Source organism: Anopheles gambiae, chromosome 3 (genome assembly GCF_943734735.2).
Source record: "Anopheles gambiae chromosome 3, idAnoGambNW_F1_1, whole genome shotgun sequence".
NCBI lineage: Eukaryota > Metazoa > Arthropoda > Insecta > Diptera > Culicidae > Anopheles > Anopheles gambiae.
The window spans coordinates 75737964-75760382 of NC_064602.1; the positions used below are offsets into that span (position 1 = coordinate 75737964).

Here is a 22419-nt window from a genome sequence, read left to right on the forward strand (position 1 = left end):
GTCTGATGCTCCTTAGTAGGCGCTAGGTTAGTTTATCGCTGCAAAAAGTGCATCTTCTTAGGTTCCTAGCAACTCTGCACGTGGAATAAATTCCATGACATCCTTTACACAAGTAAGTTGCCCCCTTTTTTGAGTGCAGTGATTCACTCGACTAGCTTTGCGTCATTTTCTTGCAACCAAACCTGTACTGAGGGAACAGGGAAAATATTGCTGCAGTTAACAAAACAGAAAAGGAAGCTCGGTCGGTTGACCGCCTTAGGTCACAAGGGCGGTATGGCGCGCAGTGAGCGAAGAGAGTGACAGAGAGATAGACACACATTCTTATGCGCTTTGTGGGCCGTCTAATGTAGCGGTGCTTCTTCGGGCAAATATTTGCTTTACAAAATCAAATCGTCAAACAGCGGCTCAAATGGGTTGGCTAGCTGGGCAGGTTGGCTGGGGGTGGCAGGACAGCACGGGAACACTCTGCGCATAAACGAGCGCGCGCGAGCGCACCCGCGCGCGGGAATGTCCGCTTCAAAGTGTCATCGGGATCGACATACCCGGGCAACGGAGGTCAGGAGAGCTGGGGCAGCGGTTTTGTTGTTTTGAACGATCGTCTATGCAACGCGACGATCATTGTGCGTGTCTATTATTGTTTTGTCCCTTTTTGTTAAATACCACCCGGCCTCCCCGTTCTACCTCCAACCGCTGGAGTGCCGCTTGCCGTCACTTTTATCCACACCGCCGCTTACTAGATGAAGGGGCGGGAGGATCACCCTTTTCCGTCGTTTTCATTTCATCACACAGCCGTTGCATGCTGATCGTAGCGAATGTATGCCTCCCCCAACCATCCCATCCCTATCCCCCCCCCCCCTCTGCTCTCCTGAGGGGAAGTTCTATTGGTTCGATAAACTCAACCTTTCACCCACCGACTTCCCTTTCCCCCTCCCCATGGTATGGGTGTGGTATGCACCACAATGGCCATGCGGTGGTGGCGGTCGCCCAACCACACATTTGTTTGCTCTGTTTGGTCTGGGTTAAATCGAAGAAGAGTACAGAAAAAAACCGGCGGTCCTTTCCGCGGCGGGTCCACCAAAACGACCAACACACTCAAAGCACCCGAAAAAAGCGCATCTGCTTACCGCATCGTGCTCGCGGCGGCCCAAACCTCCATTCGAACGAGAGGGCCACCAAACCCAACGGGTCCCAACGGGGGCCAACTGTGGGAAAATCAATGTTCGCTATTGCGTACGAGTGCTCGTAGGCAAACACTTACGGCCGTGTGTGTGTGTGTGTGTGTACTTACTTTGGGAGGGAGTTTTCTCTCTCTTTCTCTCTCTCTCTCTCTCTCTCTTTTTGTTTTGGAGGTTTCCTTTAGATTTAGACTAACATACAACTACAATGAGCTCTACACTGAAGAAATTATTTCAATGCTAATTTAGTCTTTTCGTAAGGATTGTGTTCACACTCCATTTAAGAGTGTTTAAAATCATATATTTATGTAGAACAAGTGTAAGCTAAAATAGTAAAAAACAAAGGTTATACATTGCATGAAATATACTAGCGACTGACTGAATACTCTAAAACGATAAGAACATACATGATAAGAACATATTAAAATCACTTATGTATGGCCATGCCATATAAATAAACAACGCAAATGATCAATGAGCGAGTTATGAATGAGTTTGGCAGCAAGATGAATGAATGACATGCGAAACGGAACTGATAATAGAACCGAACTACAATGGATGAAAGATTAGAGCGGTAATATTGAAGGAATTCCTAGTGTAGGGTAAATGTACCAATAGTGGTGCAATTTGTGGTGGTACAAATGTATTTTAATGGATTTAAAGTGTCAGAAACGACAATTTCTGAATATTTCAACACATAACAGTTGGAATATGTTTTATCTTCGCAATCAAAACCATTTTTACCATAAAACACATCGAATCTACGAAAAAAATACATATTTTTGTGATTGCTTCGTTGTACCTATAATGGTGGTATGGTTCCTATAGTCGTCGTATTGTGTTCCTATAGTGGTGGTAAACAAAGATGCCTCAAAACAGTGTATAATATCAATATAACTTAGTTTTGAGGCTGTTTTCGTATGAATAGCATGGATTACTGCCATAATAATGATATCTTTCGTAATTTGATCGTAAAAAATGTATGAATTTGGTTGATGAAAATATTGACTGAAGTACTGAATAACACCTGTCGTCAACGCATACTCAGAAGAGTTTGCTCGATTTGAAGTCGATTTTTCACTCAGCCAGATAAGCGAATTTTGGCCTTTGTTTCACAAATTACTTACAGAAAACTAATTTTTGTTGTTTATTTTAATGAAAACAGTACGACATGTCAAAAATGTCGTCGAAAAAAATCTAAAATTAGCTGTTTTTATTGATTTTAGAACTAGGACCACTATAGGAACATGCCTGTTTGGTGTACCTATAATGGCACTATCATAAAAAACATTTAAAAATACGTAAATATGGTCAAAAGCCAATGAATTTGAATAAAACAATATCATTTGATAACAATTATGCTAAAAAACTAATAATTGCGTTGTTATGTGGTCATTTAGAACGGTAACAAGAATATGAGTATCGTTATGAAATCCTAAGGATTTTGGAAAAATGTTGATACCTTTCACAAAATAATGGATTTTTCGGTCACTAAGAAACGGAATGGCCCCATTTCATTTTTAAATCCTTTGTAAAAGGCTAGAGAACATTTCACACTATCATAAATAACTTAACTACTGTTAATTTATTGTATGAGACGCATTTTAGTGCAATACCACCACTATTGGTACTAGCACCACTATAGGTACGTTTACCCTAGAGTGAAACAAAAACAAGGAGCAATAAAACTAGAAAAAGAGATAATTTGTATAGAAGCGTAGCAAGGTTAACAAGAAAAAAACAGTTTTCCTCCCCGACGGGGAATCGAACCCCGGTCTCCCGCGTGACAGGCGGGGATACTGACCACTATACTATCGAGGACTTGCTTCACAGAGCCGCTACAACGCTTCTGCTCCACCGAATCTATTTGCAATCCAAAATTAGAAAGCGTGAATTAGTGAAGGGTTTTGCGTGCTTTTCAACGGGAAAACACATTTTCAGGTGGGTAAAAATAAACTTTACAACCGCTTCACATCCAATAAAAGACTCGCGAATGCACACGTCTATTGTGGACTGTTTCGCATAGATTGCATCCCGATTTTGGTGTGCAATAAAAGGAGAAAAGTATTCGCGAAAGTATTATTAAAAAGAAAGGGCTGGGTGTGGTGTAGCACCGTTCACTTTTCGCGCTTTTGCCATAGGATTTAGCTGCTTTCCTTCGAGACACAGGTGCCCTCCCAAAGCGTTTTTTTTTTTTTGCTGTTTTTGCATTGTTTGGGTAGGAAAATTAAGCTGCTTCACATGAGCAATACTATAAACAAAGTCCCTTTCGTTGCGCCAACTGTGTCGCGACTAACCAATTTACGAAAACGATTGACATGTCAACAACAACAGCAGCAGCAGCATGCTGCTATCCCAACCGTTTTGGACCGATTGACATTTCTTAGCATGATGTGTGTGCATCTTTCCTGCGCCTCCTCATCGCCTACTACGGGCGCGAACCAAATCGAGCGAAATGTTCCCCAAAAAAAATTGTAAAATGTCAAATTGCCAAGGGCGTCCCCTGGCAAATGGCACTTCAATTTCCAGCACACGCCTGACAGACGCCCCCACATCCACACACACACACACACACACGCGGACTAAGCGTAAAAGGGCTCTTGTTTTCGCCTGGTGTTGGCTTTCTACTTTTCCAACTTTCCGTTTCTCCGGCCAAAACTACCTCACCACCTCACCCCACAACCCCCTTTTCTTTGTTGGCCCTCTCCCCACGTATGCTGATGATATGTATATATCATCATCCCTCCGTCTCGATCACACTCATTAACCATTTATCTCGTTATCTGATTGAGTGATGTGATGTTTGTGCCCCTTTGTTTACCCCCTTCTTCTTCACTGCAGCATTTCTCATACATTTTCTCATTGCTTTCGTCAATTTCATCAACTTTTGTCAACGTACGTTATGTTTTTTTTTCTTACATTGACTTTTGTCTTTTCCTTCTTTCGCTATCTCTCTCATATCCAAACCATTTGTGCAGACAGGGACAGACCCCGAGCCTGCCTGAGCCAAAAGGGAAGGTTGCGTTTATGTGTGCACGGAAATATATGTATATTTTACTTTTTCACTTTTTAGCCCCAAACCACCCCCTGCTCTCTCCCCCCCCCCCCCCCCCTTCCACCTACCTTCCATTCGGAGGCGAAGAGGTCCGCGCGATGATGCGTCTTCTCCGCGTTTCGACCTAACGCTTCGTTTTCGCCGGAGAGTTTGTGTGTTCCAAACTTGGGCCGCCCCAAACTGCACCATCACACACACGCACACACTTTTCATCTCACCAGTTATGCTTCCCTTTGTTGTGTGCGCCCACCATGAGAGGGGGGGGGGGTGAGGTCGTGTATGTTTCATGAATAATGCAAACTATTTTTTATATATATACACATACATACCGGGGTGGCCCTTTATTGTAATGTACTCGTTCCTATCGCCCTATGGTTGCTGTGCTCCGTGTGTGTGTCGTGTTTTGTCTTTGCCCAGCACTACGTGTGTTTGTGTCTCTTGCTAGCCGGGCCCGATGGTTGCTTCGATGGATGGATGCTTCTTTGCTCCTACCGACCCCGGTAACGGGGTGGTTGGTTTTGTCGCTTATGCTGCACCGCAAGCGTTTTTCATCTTCTTTTTTTATTATTTCGCTTTTTATGTTTTGCTTGCTTATCGCTGCAAATCGCACACTCGCTGTCCCTGCTTCGCATTGTTATGCGGTGCCCTTCCTCGTCCCAAATTGACCCACTCGAACCGATCCTTGCAGTCGAAGGGAAGGTTTGTTCGCGATCACTTCTTTTCCCGATTTATGGACACTCGGGGCAGGTATTTTAAATCTTTACGCTAGTTCTAATTCTTGGGCCCCTGTTCCAGCAGGGGAAAAGTAAAGGGGAACTTCACCGGCACAAGCGCACGCATCGTGTAATTTGCACACGGCCACGGCGCATTAGCCGCGAACGATCAAACGATTCGTGGGACAGCGTTAATGCAATCTCGGGTTTAGGGCAGCTGTCCCGGCATTCCCCGATGCGCTGGTGCGTAATTATGCGACTGCACGGACAACGGCCCTGCGTGGGTGGACTGGAACTTTAAACCACAAAGAAAGGCGATCTTCCTTCTGCTTTAAACTTTCCCCTATTCCATTTCTTTCCACTATCTTACCCTTCTCAAGAAATCAAATCACTGGCATTGCGTACTGGGTTGTTGTTATGCCTCCATTTTATTCATTACGTATGAGAAAACACAATCTCACGGACAGAGAGGCATAAAAAGTGTGCCAAAAGTGCGTGAAGAATAGATTTCATCAACCAAAAACAAAAAAAAAACAGAACTTAGTTCATTCAAACTTTGTGTGCTTCGACTGCAGCTCATGTCCATCGGTGCGCCGGTGTGCCGGAACGCGGTAGGTGTGTTTTTGCGGACGCACGATCCGTCTGACCGATGGGTCCCATCGTTCCTGATTGGACCGCTGTATCCCATCGTTTGCCGGCGGTAATCGTGCAGTGCGACCACCGCGCACTTCCGGTTGCTGCACCGGGCGGCTATTATAATCTTCTTCTGAGCGCATTTCCTGGCGGCCATTGGACGCTCCTCCCGGTTCCCTCCAGGAGCGATCATTGGACGCTCCTCCCGGTTCCCTCCAGGAGCGATCATTGGACGCTCCTCCCGGTTGCCTCCAGGAGCGATCATTGGACGTTCCTCCCGGTTGCCTCCAGGAGCGATCATTGGACGCTCCTTCCGGTTGCCTCGCGAAGCGATCATTGGATCCTCCTCCCGGTTGCCTCCCGAAACGATCATTGGATCCTCCTCCCGGTTGCCTCCAGGAGCGATCATTATTTCCTCCTCCCGGTTGCCTCCAGGAGCGATCATTGTACACTCCTTCTGGTTGCCTCAACGAGCGGTCATTATTTCCTCCTTCCGGTTGCCTCCACGAGCGCCCATTGGATGCTCCTTCCGGCTGTCTCCAGGAGCGTTCATCGGACCGTCCCGGGCGGTCATTGTACCCTGCATCCGACTGCATTCCCGGGCGGCTGTTATATCCTCCCGAGCGCATTTCCGGGCGGCTATCGTACGCTTCAGGATGCATTCCCGACCGGATAGTGTACCCTCCTTCCGGTTGCACACCCAGCCGGCCATTATCCTGCCCGGCCGGTGCCATTTGCCGCAAGCTCTCCAGATACTTATCGCGCTCCATGCGATGGCCCCGCTTGGCATTGAACAGGCGGATCGCTTCGTTCGGGTCATAGCCGAGCTGCAGTATCATGTAGGCGCAGATTAGGTAGCCCGTCCGGTTGAGCCCGTGCGTACAGTGCACACCGATGAGTTTGCCTACAGCATTAGTAGAGAAGAGGGGCGGTCGTGCCCAGGTGCGCAATGAGACAGGGTTAGTAATGAATTTAAATAGTGTATCAAACTTACCTTCACTTTCGGGATCGTTCAGATATGATTTTACTATTTCGATGAATCTAATGAAACGTGTTAAAATAGGGAATGATAGAGAGAGAGAGAGAGAGAGAGAGAGAGAGAGAGAGAGAGAGGGCGCTTGTTTTAATGCTTATCGACGGAGGATCTGGATGATCATGTGGTATCCTTTTATTTTCCTTACCGATCCACTATCCGCACCGGTGGCACCACCTGGCCGGGAACATTAAGTTTCACATGTTCGATACCGCTCGCGGTGAACTGCTTCGGGTCGTAATAGCGCATCGTGTTGGTTAGATCGATCAGCATCCCTATCGGTAGCTTCTCGATGACATGCTCGGGCGTGAAGCGGCGATCGTACTGAACGGAGTGAATTCTCTGCGAAACGAAACGAAATGCAAAACATGTTTAGCGAGGTGAAGGAAACGGTGTGAAGGACACTCTTTCCCCCCGTGGAAGAGCTAAAGAAGAAGCTTACGTGCGACTTCGAACCTACAATGTTGAGCCACTATTGCTACTACTACTACTGCAAAACCATTGTACCAGCAAAGATCGCTCAAAACAAAACAAAAAAAAAAGAACATTACAATGTAATCTTTCTCCGTGCTCTCCACACTCCGCGCTCATTATGTTGTCCATCGCAAAACGGGCGTTTAAACCGTAATGGGAAAAAAAGGCAACTGAACGCCCTTGTTGCGGATCTCCCCGCGATCCGCAGGATACGATCTGCGCGCCGAGAGCTCTTGATCGCAGATCATCATTACCTCTCGGGGCTTTAATTGCCTGCCTTAAGTAAACACATTGCAATATTATAACCCTAATTTAATGTCCCGTACCCACACACCATCTCCACATACAGGGGGGGGGGGGGGGGGGTTGGGTTGGTGTACCGTAGCCGGGATTCATCAAGACGCGACCCCAGGTTTCGATCGATCTAATCAAACTAATCACCAGTGTAAACTTCATTTACCCACTTCTGTTCCGGCGCGCACATGATTGGTCCCCCTCCCTACCCTGTGCAAACTCATCAGCTCTAATCGTCGTTGGTGTTTTTTAGTTCGCCAAAGCGACATACGATCGGTCCTTCTCCTCCCGCGTCTGCTTCGTACCTTCCTGCGGAAAAATGTGTAACTTTGCACCACCCGAGACCGCGCTCGGGATTTAATTTCCGGAACAAAAGGATCCCCACCAATGTGTGTGTATGTGTGTGTGTGTGTGTGTGTGGAGAGATAGTTGCTGCTGCAGCAGACGACATGCCAAGCGACCATGTGAAGCGTTTTGCGCGCCGGACCGCCGGACGGGTGACGAATCGACGGGACCGAAGAGAGTTTGGGACCGATCGAACGACGCCGGTGGTCTACTTTCAATTATGCCCCCAGTCACCAGAAGTGGCAAACCGAGTGCCAGCCTGATAGTGTGTCCGAGGCAAGTGTGCGATGGTAGCGAACAGCAGAAGAAAAAAATATTAATTATCAATAATAATACATTAAAGCCTTCCCGGTTCCTTGTGCATCAAGATCTTGTGATCGCGCATTTTGCTGCCGTTGCACCACTGCCTCTGTTTGCCCGGCTGACCCGCCAGCCCTTCTGTGTGTGTGTGTGTGTGTGTGTTTGCAATTCCGGGTGTGCGGGCGAGCTGGCCCGGAGTGAGTGTGCTTGAGCGCGCGCGCGCGCCAGCTCACATCACCTCATTCTCTCTGTTTCTGTTTTCAAGCGCTTTTTTGCCTCCTTTTTTAATTAATACATCGTGGCTTCAATCGTGTGGAGGAGACACAGGTCTCTCCCCCCGCCCCCCTACGACCAGTAGTCGGTAAACGATGATGATGATGATGTCGTCTGTTTCGGAAAGATAGCGATAGTGTGTAGTGTGGTCTGCAACAGCATCAAGATGTTTGCCAGCCTGAATTGAGCATGCCAGCAGATGATCGGTCAAACCCGAGCAAAGAATCGCGGAAAATGATGGTGGTGCTGAGAGGTGGATGAGATCGAGAGGACACATTTCGTCCGCCCTTTGTCACCGTCACCGGTTGGTATTCCAGGGCCACAACCAAGAACGAATCAACCACCGGGTGGAATGCGCAAAAATGCAACCCAAACCGCACTTGAGACGGTGGCAGGAGGCGAAGGCGAAAACACAGATAGGAAAGAAACATAACACGCAGAATTCCGATCGAGAGAGAGAGAGAGAGAGAGAGAAAGAGAGAGAGAGAGAGAAAGAGAGAGAATGAGAGAGAATGAGAGTATGTCCATAGATTGCCTGTTGCGACAGAAAGAAGCAGCCAAATCGAATCAAGCAGGCGGCGACTACGACCCCACAGTGTGTCTGTGTGTGTCCAAGGCGAAGAATGTTTGCTATATTACATTTTACATAATGATAGCTTTACTGCCACCCCGAGTAGTCGGTGTGCCAAATATGAGGAAATGGGATTTCCAGCACCCTCCAACACGGGACACGAGGGCGGGAGGGGGGACTGCTTGCGCGCGCTATCAAAATGTAATCGCATCCAGTTGCGCCCAACACGCGCAAAAAGGGGAAGAGAAAAACGATCGCGCCGTAGCATTGCGTCCTGCTTGCTTGCTCCCAGGTGAAGGGCGAAACGGTGTGGCAAGGAGATGGCGGTCCGTTATCGATCCGTTTACATCGGTTCCTCCCCTACTGTCTGTGTGTGTCTGTGTCTGATGTGACCACCGGCAGGGCCAACCACGGGGTTGTCCGGGGCTGATTGCCTACAAGAAACGACAGCGACCGAACCGACGGAATCGATCCGCATCGATGATCATCACCATCGTCGATCGTCGCCCCGATATCATCACAATCATGCTCACTTTACCCTCCCCCTCGTTTGCTATGGGGAGCAGGGAAACGAGGCAAGTTGGTTTTTTATTATTGTTATTACTACTACTACTACTACCACCGAGGGACTCTCTCCTCCTTCCGTCTGCGCTTTTTGCACCCTCCCGGTCAGAAAACACATCACCCCGAAATTCATCTCGCATCAAGATCGCGACCAGGCGGACGGGGGGGGGGGGGGGGGGGGGGGGCGATCGGGGCGGAAAAGATAAATTGCACAATTAAGACATTCTTCTGCTTGATCCGCATCCTGGCGATGAAGGATGTGTTAAACTTTGTAATAATCCAACACGCACAAAGTGCAGCCGAGAGGAGAGAGAAAAGAGAGAAAAAAAGAGAAACAGAACAGACCCCAACTGGACGCCGGGAAAGGTTCGGCTTGCGCGCGCGCACACACACACACACTGGGAGGTCGGTAGAGAAAGGTGCAGCAGATTGAAGGGGGGGGGGGGGGGGGGCTTGCCCTTTTGCACACATCACTCGAGGACACCGTACACACACACACACACACAAACACACGGTAGCTGACCGGGTTCGGGAGGTGGTTGATGAAATTGCTGTTTGTTTAAAGGCAAAGGCGAAAGGCTTGCAGTGGAAAGTGCCCATCGTCACGCCGGCAAGCCGGCATGGTCGACGAGTTAAAGTGTTCGAGGTGCAATTTGCACGCGGAAAATAACTACAATTTCCAACCGAAACGGGGGGAGGTTATCTTTTCTCATGCTCGTTTTGGCTTATTGAATGTTTCCCCTTGCGCTTGCCGCACGGAAGACACGGGAGGCGGTGTTGTTTACCTTTTTTTTTTTTGCTTCTTCTTAAATTAAACTATAATTAGAGGTAATACGATGGGGGTAGAATTGCAATCGAAAGGGTTTTTGATTGATTGATGGATTTTTTGTTTAAAAAAAAAAATAACACCACACCAGCAGTATCCGGTTGTTTGAATGAAAATTGTGAGTTGAGCAAGAATCGCACTGGCAAAACTGGGCTCTTGTAAGGTTGAGGTTCGATCATGGATCGTATGATTGTTCTCTTGGTTTCCCATATTGTCTAGTGGTTAAGATATTCCGAAATCATATTGAAGATCAGCTTGCGATCATTTCAAAGACACAAAAGCCCATCAGCAGTTTGTCTGAAAAAAGGTAAATTTGAAATATTACAAATAGCGACAAATTCATTTCGATAGAGCAGTAGCGGCCTTTCATAACGCTCAGCTCAGATAGTTGCCACACTAAAAACAAAAAAAGCCGGCAAAACAGTAGCACACAAACTCTGCAATTAATCCCGACCACAGAGGTTTGTTTACTTCCCGCCAGAAGGGAGGCGAAAATTTGATCCCTCGTTAATTCACCCAACAATGTCTCGCCGCAAGCATAAACAGAAGGCTCGGGCAGCAAAAGCCAGCGCGGCCCAAGCCAACATCAGCAACAGTGTCCCGCGGCTCGGCAATCCAACACACGGGCGCAGCCAACTTTACGACCGCCAATGCGGGGCGAAATGATGAATCACCACCCGCCGGCACAAACGGAATTAACACATGCGGAATCGTGTGCAACATGGGTTTTCGTTCGTCGCCGTCGCCGTGGTCGGTTTGCCACATTACCTTTTCTAGACCGCGTGGTAGAGGAGAGATGCGTGATGTGTCACGCATGGTCCGTAGACACATAAATAAATCCCCACTTAGAAGCACACCAGGCGGCGGCCGCGGCGGCACGTCCATGCCGCGCGATGGAAGAGCCATCAACCCAAAATGGGACAGATTTAAAGAACATCCAACATAAGCACACACACACATACATACACACATAACACATATGCATATGCCGGTTGGGGAGGGATGGTGTCCGTCCTGTCCCGAGAAGGATGCTGCTCGATGGTACGCGAAAAGGTAGAGCAAAGGGCCCGTTGTCGCCACTACTGCCGCCGGCACACAAACACACACACACACACACGCAGCAATCGGAAACGACTATCTCTTGCGCGATCGCATCAGTCTGCCGGTCGATGCATCATCGCGTGGCGCGTGCACTATGGAAAAACGGCATTGTTGTGCCCGTTCTTTGACTTCTTTCTTCGTGCGGGCAGCAAACAGCTGGCCTCCTTCTTTGGGGCAAGCACGAGCAACAGCATTTGGCTTGATTTGGCGTGTGCCTTTCTTACCGTCGTAGGTGTTATTATTCTACCTGCTTCTCGGGACGCTTCGTTTGTTGACATATGGAAGTCGCTTTGCGGTGTCACACAAAAACTATGTATCTGCCAAAGGCTTACAAGTACATTACACGGCACGGTTTCAGGATATATTTGTATGGCTTGAAAGCAGTTGCAATTCGCATTCAGCAGGCAGGACTAATTACTAAATACTGTGGATACAGCACTTACCTGCGAGAGCGGCACCTTCAGTGCGATGAACCGGTCGATCAACACTTTGCCATGGCAGCTGTAGTTATACCACCTGCAAACGAAAGCAAACAAAACAGTGCGTTATTAGTAACGAATTACCAATAGAGAAGCAAGCATTTGGCGGTAGAAATATCACAAAATTAACAAAAAACATTACCGATCGGGTACGCCAGACTTCCCCCTCATCTTTGCTAGATGTAAACAACGTGCAGAAAACAACACCAGCAGCGTTCGATTTGACAGTTTCATGCCATGCTCATGTGCTATAAAAATCAGCAAGGTGTATATATCATTCCCAAAAAGCGTTCGTCCCAATGGACAAAACTCGAGTATGCTATGATTTCGGTGGTATTGAAGCGACTGTCAGCTAATTTGACTTTTGAAAAACGATGAAATATTTGATTATGCTAACCACATGCAGTTGAAATTATATAGACCGAGTTTACACGTCATCTCATGTATTTGAAGCACCTTGGAAATGCTTGGAACTTGAATGTTCTGATCTCTTCATTGACTTCAATGCCGCATATGATAGCATAGCCAGGATAAAACTGTACGACGCTGTGAGCTCTTTTGGAATTCCGGACAAACTGATAAGGCTAGTTAGAATGACTATCACCAACGTCACTTGTCAGGTGAAGGTGGAAGGAAAACTCTCAGGGCCTTTTGCTACCATCAAAGGACTGCGCCAGGGGGACGGGCGTGTCTACCCAAGCGCCACAGATTAAGCTTAAACGACTGGAAAATTGAATATCCATAGAAAAAAATGAAAGCTCCACAGCTTTATCGATTTGCTCAATAGATGGCGTATTGCAACTCATCATTATATTGCTGTCCTTTTCTTGCAATGTGTTTTGACAAATTTCATCTTATCATGACCTATATAATAGCCTTTTATAAATTGCCGAGCAAAAATCTATATGAATGGTCGTGTGGTCAGATACGTGGGTTTCAACACCAACGACCATTACTCAAATCTCACTTGCTTCAGTGCTGGTGGTTTCCGTTGGAGTTTAGTATTTAAACAATTTCATCGCCGTTCTACTTCTAGCGATGCATAACTTCAATGCGAAACCATACAACAGTACAGAGGAAATGAGAAAGCTCTCCTCCAAGCGATGAAGCTCAACTGGTTGGGGTATCCCACCAACAGAGAGCGCCACCAGTTTTTTCGCTGTTTTTAGAATGCATGAGTCGTTTGCCGTCTGCTAAACGAAGTCTTTCTATATTCCGTTTAAGTAGAGTGCTTGAGTCGTTTAGAAGCCGTTTAGTGGTCGTTTAGTGGATTTGTGGCACTTGGGGTACGCCATTAAGGCCGAGATAATGGACTGACAGACGAAGGTGCGAGACCGTGAGCAGTTTCGGACATTTCTAAGGCAAGCCAAGACCGCAAAGCGGTGGTAGCGCCAGATAAGTAAGTAAGTGCATGTTATGGTAAACTTGGTCATATAATGTAATTTTGTTCATTGGGTGCAAACGTTTTCCAACCGACAGGCCGGAGCTGACAGCCAGTTGACAGAAGCATGCCGTGAAAAGCCGGGAAAATATTGTTTTGATTGCAAAAACTCCACGAGGCTCTCTCTTTTTCCTCTGCGTTTTGCAAGTAAACACACGCTTGTACACCGGTGCCGTGCCTCCCCCAGAAAACAATGGCCCAAAACTCGGACGCCGTCAAGCAGGCGATGTTTGAGGAGCTGCAGAAGATACTGCATCCCGACTCGGACCAGCGGAAGTCGGCCGAGGCCCGGTTGGCACAGCTCAAATTCACCGAATGTACGTACTGGTGCGATCTACACCAGTTCCCCTTTCACTCTCGGTCCGTTCATTTCTTCCCGCAGGGTATGGCGTCCTGTTGGCCGAGTTTACGATCGATCAACAGCTGCACATCGGCTTACGGCAGCTTGCCTCAGTGATGCTGAAACAGTACGTGAACGATTGCTGGGCGGATGGAGGCGATGTGGTGGAGGAAGGTGGTGCCGGTGACCTGCCGGCAATTGATGCCGGGGCCACCCCTGCCCTGCTGGTGAACGATGAGGCGAAGCGCCGGATCAAACAAATCCTGCCGGAAGGACTGTACGATCAAAACAGCAAGGTAAGCTGTTCCCGATTGTGACGTAGAGTAAGCAATGCTCACAAGACGATGCTTATACTTCACCTCCCTTTCCCCCTTTAGATTCGATCCGTCGTCGCCTACTGCATAGCAAACATTGCGCTGTACGATTGGCCGGGCGATTGGCAGGAACTGTTCGACGTGATCGTCAAGTGTCTCAGCGGCACGGAAAACTCGGTCGACGGCGCGATGAAGGTGCTGGTCGAGTTTACGCTCGAGCTGGACCGGCAGGTGGGCGAGGTGGCGCCGCTTATCCTTTCCGAGGTGTACCGAATCTTTACCGCCGCCAACCAGTACAGCGTGACGGCGCGCAAGTACGCGGTGGAGATACTGTACTCGCTGCTGCGCAGCATCAACACGAACATTGAGACGCGCCAGGAAAAGTCGGCCATCCTCAATCCGGTGCTGCCGAACTTTATGCAACGGCTGATCGAGGGCCTAACCGCACCGAACGGTCCGCACAGTAGCTTTCAGCTGAAAACGCAAATCATTAAAAGTACGTAGAGGCACTAGTCGACCCGTGCAACCGTTTTTTAACGTATCCGTTTCCGCTTTTTACCGCATTTCAGTCCTCAAGTACATGATATCGGACATGTCAAAGTTCGTGCAACCGTACGTCGGAACGATCCTGCCCACGATCTGGCAGCTGCTGACGCAGCTGGCCGACTTTTACGTGAAAGTCGTGGTGAACGAAAGCGAAGCCGCCCCGTTTAACGGCACCGACCAGGACGGCGATGACGATGGGGTGGAAGATTTCACGCAGATGATATTGCAAATATTCGAGTTTGTGCACACGATCATCGAGATGAAGAAGTACAAGGCGGCGATCGTGAACGTGCTGACCGATCTCGTCTACATTACCGTGCTGTACATGCAAATTACGGAGGAGCAGGCCCAACAGTGGCTGGAAGATCCGGAAAAGTTTGTCGACGATGAGGACGAACAGGGCGTGGAGTTTACGATACGGGTGACGGCGCACGATGTGCTGCTGATTGTGGGGCGCGAGTATGAGCAGCAGCTGCTGCCCTGCTTCACGGAGGCGCTCGGCAAGCACAGTGCCGTGGCGGAGGTGGACCGAAACGCGGGCAATCCGCACTGGTGGAAGATCCACGAGTCGTCGATGCTGGCGGTCGGCTCGTTTAAGGATATGATCGTGGAAAGTCCGGCCAGCTTCGATATGGGACAGTATTTGGCGCTGATCAAGATGCTGATGGAGAGCCAGGCGTCGCCGTACCTGCTCGGCCGCTGCCTGTGGCTGCTGAGCCGGTTCTGCGAGTGTGACATCCTGCGCCAGCCGTTCATGGAGCAGATCGTGAACGTAACGGTGGACAGCCTGTCGATGGATAAGCCGATCGTGCTGAGAATTATGGCGGCACGGTAAGATGGAAAACGGGAACGGGGTTTGGAAAATTTTAATAACAATCGCAACCATTTTCCTTTTTTTGTAGAGCAATTTATGGCTTTTGTAGCAACCTGAAGGACAACAAGGATGAACGCCACGTCCTGATCATGTCCAAGCTGGAAAACTTTTTCGACGGGCTGGTAGGACTGTTCGAGCAGTCACAAAACACCGTGCTCGGTCTGTTTCTGGAAGCTCTTAGTGCAATAATTTCGGTTAGTAACGATGACGTACTGCTTTACAGTTGGAAATGTCTAGTGATGGGAGAAATGATGCTTTCGTCGGAATCGATTCCGGCTAGCTCCGATGTTTTAAGTCTTAAGCCTCGAAAGCCTATACAGGCCAGCATGTCCGCGTAGGACGTTACGCCAAATAGAAAAAGAAGCTCCGATGTTTTATGGAATCGATTCCGGATAGTAGATCTAGAATTAGCTTCCGGAATCGATTTTGGAATCGGCTCCGGAATTGGTCAGTTTCGGCATTTCTAAATTCCGGAATCGGATACGGAGTCAGAATTGGTCCCTAAATTGGTCCCGGAATCGGCTCCGGGATTGGTTCCGGGATCGGTGCTGGAATCTTAATCGGCTTCGCAATCGGAATCAGTTTCGGCATCTCCAAAAGAGTAGACATTAATGTCTAATGATGTTAAGTATTGATAGCCGTAAAAAATCTAAATTTACTTGTTAACGATCCATTCTCATGGAGATTTCCGAATTGATTTCGCTTCTGGAACTTCTTATTTAAATTCAAAAACTGATTCTCATTCCGGAGCCAATTCCAATTGTTGATTCCGTTTCCGGAGCAAATTGTGATTCCCAGGTCGATTCCGTTTCCGAAGCCGATTCTGATTCCGGGATCGATTCCCAATTCGGAATCAACTTCAAAATCGCTTCTGTAGCATTTTATTTCAATTCAAGAACTGATTCTCATTCCGGACCTAATTTCAAATCTTGAATCAATTCTGATTCCTTTTCCGGAGCATATTGCGATTCCCAAGTCGATTCCGATTCCGGAGCCGATTCTGATGCCGGAACCGATTCTGATTCCGGAATCGATTCTGAATTCGGAGTCGACTCCAGAATCGGCTCCGGAGTCTACTTCAAAATCGGCTCCGGAATGGGAATAGATTCCAGCATCGGAATCAGTTCCGGACTTGAATCCGAGCACGGAATCGGAATCGAGTAGGTCCGATTTCGAGAAATGTCATCGATAACAATAATTTTTCTTCCCCCACATCCTTTACAGTTCGATGTGAACGTAACGGCCACGCTGTGCCCGAAGGTAATCACCGTTACGATGACCGTCTTCCAGAAGTTCCACGACGACCGGTTTCTGGTCGAGATGGTGCAGGATGTGCTGAAGATACTGTCGCAAAATCCGTTCTGCCTGCTGCCGCTGCAGGATCGCATCATCCCGACGCTCGTAAGCATCCTGAACCACGATCAGGGTGGCGATCAGCAGACGCTCGCGCCCGACATTGCGCTGGACGTGCTGCAGACGCTCGTCAAGTACTCGCAGGCGCCATTGAGCGATGCAATGATTGAGAGCGCCTTCCCATCGGCCGTCCACTGCATCCTGCGCACCGAGGACCATTCGGTGATGCAGGCGGGCGGTGAGTGTTTGCGTTCGTTTTTGGCCATCGCGCCCGAACAAATCTGTCGCTACAAAAATGGGGAAGGGCTGAACTATGTGCTGCAGGTCACGACGATGCTGCTGAACCCGATGAACACGGAATCGACCGCCTCGTTCATTGGCCGGCTGGTCATTACGATCATTACGAAGGTGGGCAACTTGCTGGGCGATTCGGTCGATCTGCTGCTCAAAGCGGTGCTCAGCAAGATGCAGCTGGTGAAGAGCCTGAACGTGATCATGAGCTTGGTCACCATCTTTGCCCACCTGATACTGTTGCAGCTCGATGCGGTCATGAACTTCCTTAGCACGGTCCCAGGGCCGACCGGTGAAACGGCCATGAGCTTCGTGCTGGCGAACTGGCTCAGCCGGCAGCATCTGTTCTACGGGCAGTACGAGCGTAAGGTGACGACGCTGGCCCTGTGCAAGCTGTTCGAGCACGGTGTCACCACCAAAGACGATCGGTTGAACACGGTCATGATAAAGGAGCAGGTGCCGGCCACAACACCGTCCGGCGCTGCGGGCAACACCGGACGGCGCACACGGTCGGCCAGCGCCAAAACACCGATGGTGTGGGTCGATACGCCGGTGCTGGTGAAGATTTTCAAGCTGCTGCTGCACGAGCTGGCCAGCCTGCGGGAGGCGAAGGACGCGCTCAACAAAAACACCGACAGCGGGGACGAAGCGAACAGCTCGAGCGACGAGGAAGCGGCGGACGAGGTCAGTGGCGACGGTGGCAAGATGTCGTTCCTGACGCTGCTGACCCACATGGATGACGGTAAGATGCCTGGGCAAACTAAAAAAAAATAACCGAGACTTGAATGATATACCGAGACAACCCAAACCGTTTGCTTTCTTCACAGGCGACGAGGACGAGGAAGAGGACGAAGACGACCGGCAGCTGATGGCGGAGCTGATGAACGACCCCATCTTCCAGTGCGACACGATGGAGTATCTGACCAAGTTCATCGAGAGCTTCAGCCAGCACGAGAACTTCCGCGCCTTCCTGGAGAAGATCGACGAGACGGAGAAGAACATCCTGCAAACGTTCAACATCCCTTCGATGTAACGATGGTACCGGTGTGTGGCGTCAAACGCCTCCTCTTCCTCCAGTTACATCCAAATCTACACAACACACACGTACATCATTCATTTCATTACTATCTAATAAGGCGCTTTTGTTTTGAACTCTAGAAGCAACTCTCACCACGGCAGATATATTATAAACGCAGAAACGCAGTTTTTGAATTCTATGTTGTGATTCTATTTTCGAAAATATACATTACATATGCGCGTAGCAATCACACTAGTGTTGGGTTTCATGAATCTTTCGTTGAGAATCATTCATATGAATCTTCAGTGATGAGTAATTCGAATCTCGAATCGATACATAAAAGATTCAGGATTCATGATAGATCTCCAAGGATTTATGAAAGATCTCAAAGAATTCATGAAAGATCTCCAAGGCTTCATGAAAGATATCCAAGAATTCATGAATCTAAAGGATTTATACAGGATTTCCCACGATTTATTGATCGGTTCCCATAATTTGTTGGACTCATCTCACGATTTATTCATCGTGTCCCATAGATTTTTGGTCTGTTCCCATTATTTATTGGTATCGTCCAATTAGATATCAATACAATTGAACAAAAAAAAATTCTGGGAAACGCCAAAAAATCGTGGGAACACATCAAACAAATTGTGGGAACCAACCAATAAATCGCGAGAAACCCTATAAATTCAAATATTCAGAAATTCCATATATCTCCAAGGATTCATGAATCTATCAAAATATTGAATTTGAGCAATTCCGTCGATCCGGGCGATGTCGTGGGTTCAAGCCTCGCATGGACCGTCTCCCCGTAGCAAAACAAACTATGCGGCTGTGTGGTACTTGCCAAGAAGTCCCGAAAGCCTGTATAGGCTGACATGATCACGTAGGTTACTCGTGAATCTTTCGAGATTCATGAATCTTTGGAGATCCTAGAATCTTTCGTAATTCATGAGTCTTTGAGTCGAAATTAAGAATCATTGAATCATTTCAAAAATTTATTCGGATGCATGAATCTGAATCAGCTTCTACCCAACACTAAATCACACCCGGATCGTAGGTGTGTGTGTGTTTGTGCGTGTCGAATGACTGATTTTTAAATCTATGGAGATAAACCAAACAAAATGCTTTTACTCGCGTTGCCTACTACATACTACCAACCACGGTGTGTATTGTTACTGCTTGCTGACTGATAAAGCGGAAATAAAGGAAACAAAGGGAGAACATTTGAATTTCGGAAACCACTGTCGCCCGGCCGCCCGCACATGTCTCCCTCAAACCCGACCACAAAAAAAATGCGCCACGATTATTGCGTGTTGTTTTTATCTTTCTCGTCCCAAAACTCCATTTGGTTGTATTTTTTGTTTTGTTTGTTTGTTATCTGCATACTTGAGTTTTGTCCGCTCGGTTATTTAAGGATTAATTTCTATAGTGTATTATTGTGTCTGGAACACTCTCCACTCCATTTTCGTTCTCCCATTATTTTTCCTTCGTTCGTTCGCTACACCGCGGCGAAGGAAACCACTTAGGAGCGAGCGGGGGGATGTTGTGTGTGGGTGATGGTGTTGTTTCTTCTACCTTTCTGCTGCTGATTTTTCCGCCATTTTCCCTCATTCTACCACCAGGTGGAGTGACGAACGAGAGAGTGCGCCATCCATCGGCTGTTTTGATCCTTTGTTGTTTAACCTCTAACCCTTGCTATGAACTGTGTATGTGAGAGTGTGTTAGTGTGTGTCCTGTGTTTGTATTGAGTGCGCCTTCTGCTGTCGGGAGTGCCGGCTATCCCTCTCCAAACTCCCCCCAACACCCCTTTTTTCCCCCACACCGACTCCGGGAAACCCCCTAGAGAGTCAACACAGCTAGAGAACCGGAGTGGGAGAGGGGAAAAAAACGGGAAGGAAGGAGCAGGAAATGGCTAATTTTAAACAGATGGCTTAAAATGCTACAACTTTCGCGGTACATACTATTTGACATAACGCGGAAAACACGGGGAGGGGGGATAGGGGGCGGCAGCGCACCGGCAGCAGCAGCTAACACGGCGGAAGTGAGATGACCGACCGCGCGCACCTTTGGACACACACACCAACACCACCATCACCTCCACCACCACCACTACCAGCGGCTTAAGAATCCGTCAGCCCGGGAATGCTCTCGTCGTCCGAGTCTTCGCCTTCCGGTTCGTCGCTTAGATCGTCGAAGGAAAGTTTGTTACTGTTCTGGGAAGCGTTTAGCATCTGCATAAGGTCCATCTGGTCGGCTGGAAATAGGAAAATAAGAGGGGCGTAAACCGTTTGTCTCCATGCCTCCAAAGGTCCACACTACTTACCACCACCTTCCTCGTCGTTGGAGCCCTCGTCCTCCCATCGGTTAAAGTCCACCTTCAGCCAGTGGGGCTTGGTCTTGTCCTTCAGCAGCCGGGGCCAGTAGGTTTCCTGCGGCTCCGCCTTGGCAATGACGAACTCGATGCAGCGCTTGATGTTTTTCGACGCCACCTTGTCCGGGTTGATTTTACTGAAAAACTCCACGTTCAGCTCGTACTTTTTGCCCTCCGGTTTGCCCACGCCGGTGAAGCTCATCGAGTCTTCGGTGAATCTGGTGGAGGTGTGAAACAGAGAGGAAAACATGAAAAGAAATAAAACATGAAAAAAGACCACAAACACGCACACACGATGGTAGTCGTCAATGCGATCGTTGCCGTGATACGGGACCGAGCGAGTGGCACACACACACCGCGCACTACACTATTTTTGTACGGCGGCCGGCTCTGCTCGTAAACCGCCGTTGCTGTTACTATAGCTACACCACTTACTTGTACACCGGGTCGCTGCATTCTACGTTGAGGGTGAGGAAGATGACATCGCTTCGTTGGGCCCAGACGGCCGGCGGTGGTACACTGTGGGCCGGGTAGAAAATGGAATGCAACGCGAGCCGGAAAAGAAAATGCAAAAAAAAGCCTCAATTAGAAATTTGGGAAGAAAAAAAACGATTCTTTATGTCTCGCCGCGACCAGCGGAAAAGTATGACCTCTTTCACTCCGTGTCTGCGTGTGTGTGGTAATGTGTGTCCGTGTTTGTTTCATTCTTTTTCACACCCGGCGACAAGCGGCCGACGCAACCCGTCCGCAGGTTACAACCTTTACGTCGCGCGCCACACAACCTTTGCCGCCCTTTTGCCATTCTCGTCTGCCGTGCGCTTTGCGCCATAGCCACGGCACCGTCAAGAGGCGTACACACGCGACACGGGGGAAATCGATAAAAATGGACGCCGGGTCAAACAAGAAACGGACAAGGGGTGCGAGGGGAGGGGGAGCGCTGGGTTTAATGAGAATTTGCGTGGAGAAGAATGACTGGCAACGAGAAAACACATGCACGCACAAACACACACACACGTACATACACAGGGGAAGGAGGGGACACATCCTAGCAATGATGGGCGCAACCTCGTTGTTTTATATCGCGTTACGAGGAGCGTATTTTAGCCGCACCTCTGTGGAGAGGGTGAAGAGTAGATGGAGGCAGCTCCGCCACACACAAAAAATCCAACCCTACTTACGCTGCTTCCGAAGTCATATCCTTTGTCATAAAAACTTCCGTCGAATAGGTTAGATTTTGCACGCCAAGCGAAACACACGAGCACACCGCTAGCTACGGCTGTTTGCACTTCGTCCGTCACGGGGAGGCAACGGGTAGAGAAAAACACGATGCAAGCGACTGCAAAAACCAGGACTTCCGCTCCAACACACACGCACAGGGGGGGAGGAGCTCGAAACCTTGCGCTAGAACGTTTTTATCGCCGAAAAGACCGTCAAGTTTTCTGCTCTTCGCCGCTTCACCGCTGACAGAATGTGTATGTTCATGTGCGTGTGTGCGCGCTTGTGCAGAGGTGGGGAATCAATCACTCAAACTCAACTCCGAGCACGTGCATTTTTGACCCCTGCCGGATTGTTCGTGAATTTTCGATGCCTGCTCGTAGCTTTCGCTCCAAGCGTAAGCTTGCCGCTGTGCAGGAAAACAACTTTGCAAAGGCATACGTGATGGAAGTGCTGAATCCCGTTGCGATCGATTGGTGTTTATGGTGGGTGAGTTCTGTACTTAGCGTCTGTTGGGACGTGTAGCATGGCGAAGAAAAAAAAACGCTCATGGACGGTTGGAGAAGTGGAACAAAATTCCGGGAATTGAATGGAAACAAAAGCACATGCTTGATGCTGTGCACATGGAAGGAAAGAACAATAGCTGCGGGTTTCCTGATAATTCGGACTGTTGTGCACATTTGCGTGATTTTTATGCAATACAAATGGCTCATAATTCGTCTAAAAAGCAATCAATTTTCTCTAATAAGTTACTTAAACAATTAATTTCAGTTATTTTTCTTGAATTTCTGCCAGGAATTATAAAAATAAATCAGAA

The 22419-nt window shown here is 48.4% G+C and overlaps 3 protein-coding genes and 1 non-coding gene across 5 annotated transcripts; 1 reads left to right on the forward strand and 3 right to left on the reverse strand.

Annotated features, from left to right (window-relative positions):
• Positions 1 to 2924: 2924 nt before the first annotated feature.
• Positions 2925 to 2996, reverse strand: Trnad-guc (transfer RNA aspartic acid (anticodon GUC)). Its single transcript has one exon. It is a non-coding gene; the product is annotated as a tRNA-Asp (tRNA).
• A 2349-nt stretch (positions 2997 to 5345) lies between these two features.
• On the reverse strand, positions 5346 to 12076 carry LOC1270774 (RNA/RNP complex-1-interacting phosphatase). 2 transcript variants are annotated; one of them, XM_309494.4, is made up of 5 exons: positions 11979 to 12076; positions 11801 to 11873; positions 6758 to 6951; positions 6571 to 6617; positions 5346 to 6480 (listed from the first exon to the last, which is right to left on the reverse strand). In XM_309494.4, exons 1-5 carry the CDS (start codon positions 12068 to 12070, stop codon positions 5489 to 5491), a joined length of 1398 nt encoding a protein of 465 aa, XP_309494.4. In that variant the 5' UTR covers positions 12071 to 12076; the 3' UTR covers positions 5346 to 5488. The 2 variants fall into 2 exon arrangements, with proteins under 2 accessions (XP_309494.4, XP_061513403.1); XM_061657419.1 differs by having other exon boundaries at positions 5346 to 6617.
• Positions 12077 to 13320: 1244 nt separating this feature from the next.
• LOC1270773 (importin-9) lies at positions 13321 to 18260 on the forward strand. Its single transcript, XM_061662727.1, has 7 exons — positions 13321 to 13594; positions 13660 to 13913; positions 13995 to 14427; positions 14501 to 15308; positions 15380 to 15545; positions 16576 to 17737; positions 17823 to 18260. Exons 1-7 carry the CDS (start codon positions 13471 to 13473, stop codon positions 18026 to 18028), a joined length of 3153 nt encoding a protein of 1050 aa, XP_061518711.1. The 5' UTR covers positions 13321 to 13470; the 3' UTR covers positions 18029 to 18260.
• A 1069-nt stretch (positions 18261 to 19329) lies between these two features.
• LOC1270772 (uncharacterized protein CG16817) lies at positions 19330 to 22069 on the reverse strand. The gene is made up of 4 exons (XM_309492.5): positions 21566 to 22069; positions 20823 to 20906; positions 20340 to 20605; positions 19330 to 20270 (listed from the first exon to the last, which is right to left on the reverse strand). Exons 1-4 carry the CDS (start codon positions 21592 to 21594, stop codon positions 20137 to 20139), a joined length of 513 nt encoding a protein of 170 aa, XP_309492.5. The 5' UTR covers positions 21595 to 22069; the 3' UTR covers positions 19330 to 20136.
• Positions 22070 to 22419: the final 350 nt, after the last annotated feature.

Excerpts from the sequence above, each read along its gene's own strand:
- LOC1270774 (XM_061657419.1), bottom strand. The coding sequence starts at position 12,070 with ATGAAACTGTCAAATCGAACGCTGCTGGTGTTGTTTTCTGCACGTTGT. Across the intron at positions 11,874-11,978 it reads AAGTCTGGCGTACCCGATCG|GTGGTATAACTACAGCTGCC; the intron begins GTAATGTTTTTT and ends TTTCGTTTGCAG. Across the intron at positions 6,618-6,757 it reads CCGGTGCGGATAGTGGATCG|ATTCATCGAAATAGTAAAAT; the intron begins GTAAGGAAAATA and ends ACGTTTCATTAG.
- LOC1270773 (XM_061662727.1), top strand. The coding sequence starts at position 13,471 with ATGGCCCAAAACTCGGACGCCGTCAAGCAGGCGATGTTTGAGGAGCTG. Across the intron at positions 13,595-13,659 it reads ACAGCTCAAATTCACCGAAT|GGTATGGCGTCCTGTTGGCC; the intron begins GTACGTACTGGT and ends TTCTTCCCGCAG. Across the intron at positions 14,428-14,500 it reads GAAAACGCAAATCATTAAAA|TCCTCAAGTACATGATATCG; the intron begins GTACGTAGAGGC and ends ACCGCATTTCAG.
- LOC1270772 (XM_309492.5), bottom strand. The coding sequence starts at position 21,594 with ATGACAAAGGATATGACTTCGGAAGCAGC. Across the intron at positions 20,606-20,822 it reads TGCAGCGACCCGGTGTACAA|ATTCACCGAAGACTCGATGA; the intron begins GTAAGTGGTGTA and ends CACCTCCACCAG. Across the intron at positions 20,271-20,339 it reads CAACGACGAGGAAGGTGGTG|CCGACCAGATGGACCTTATG; the intron begins GTAAGTAGTGTG and ends TCCTATTTCCAG.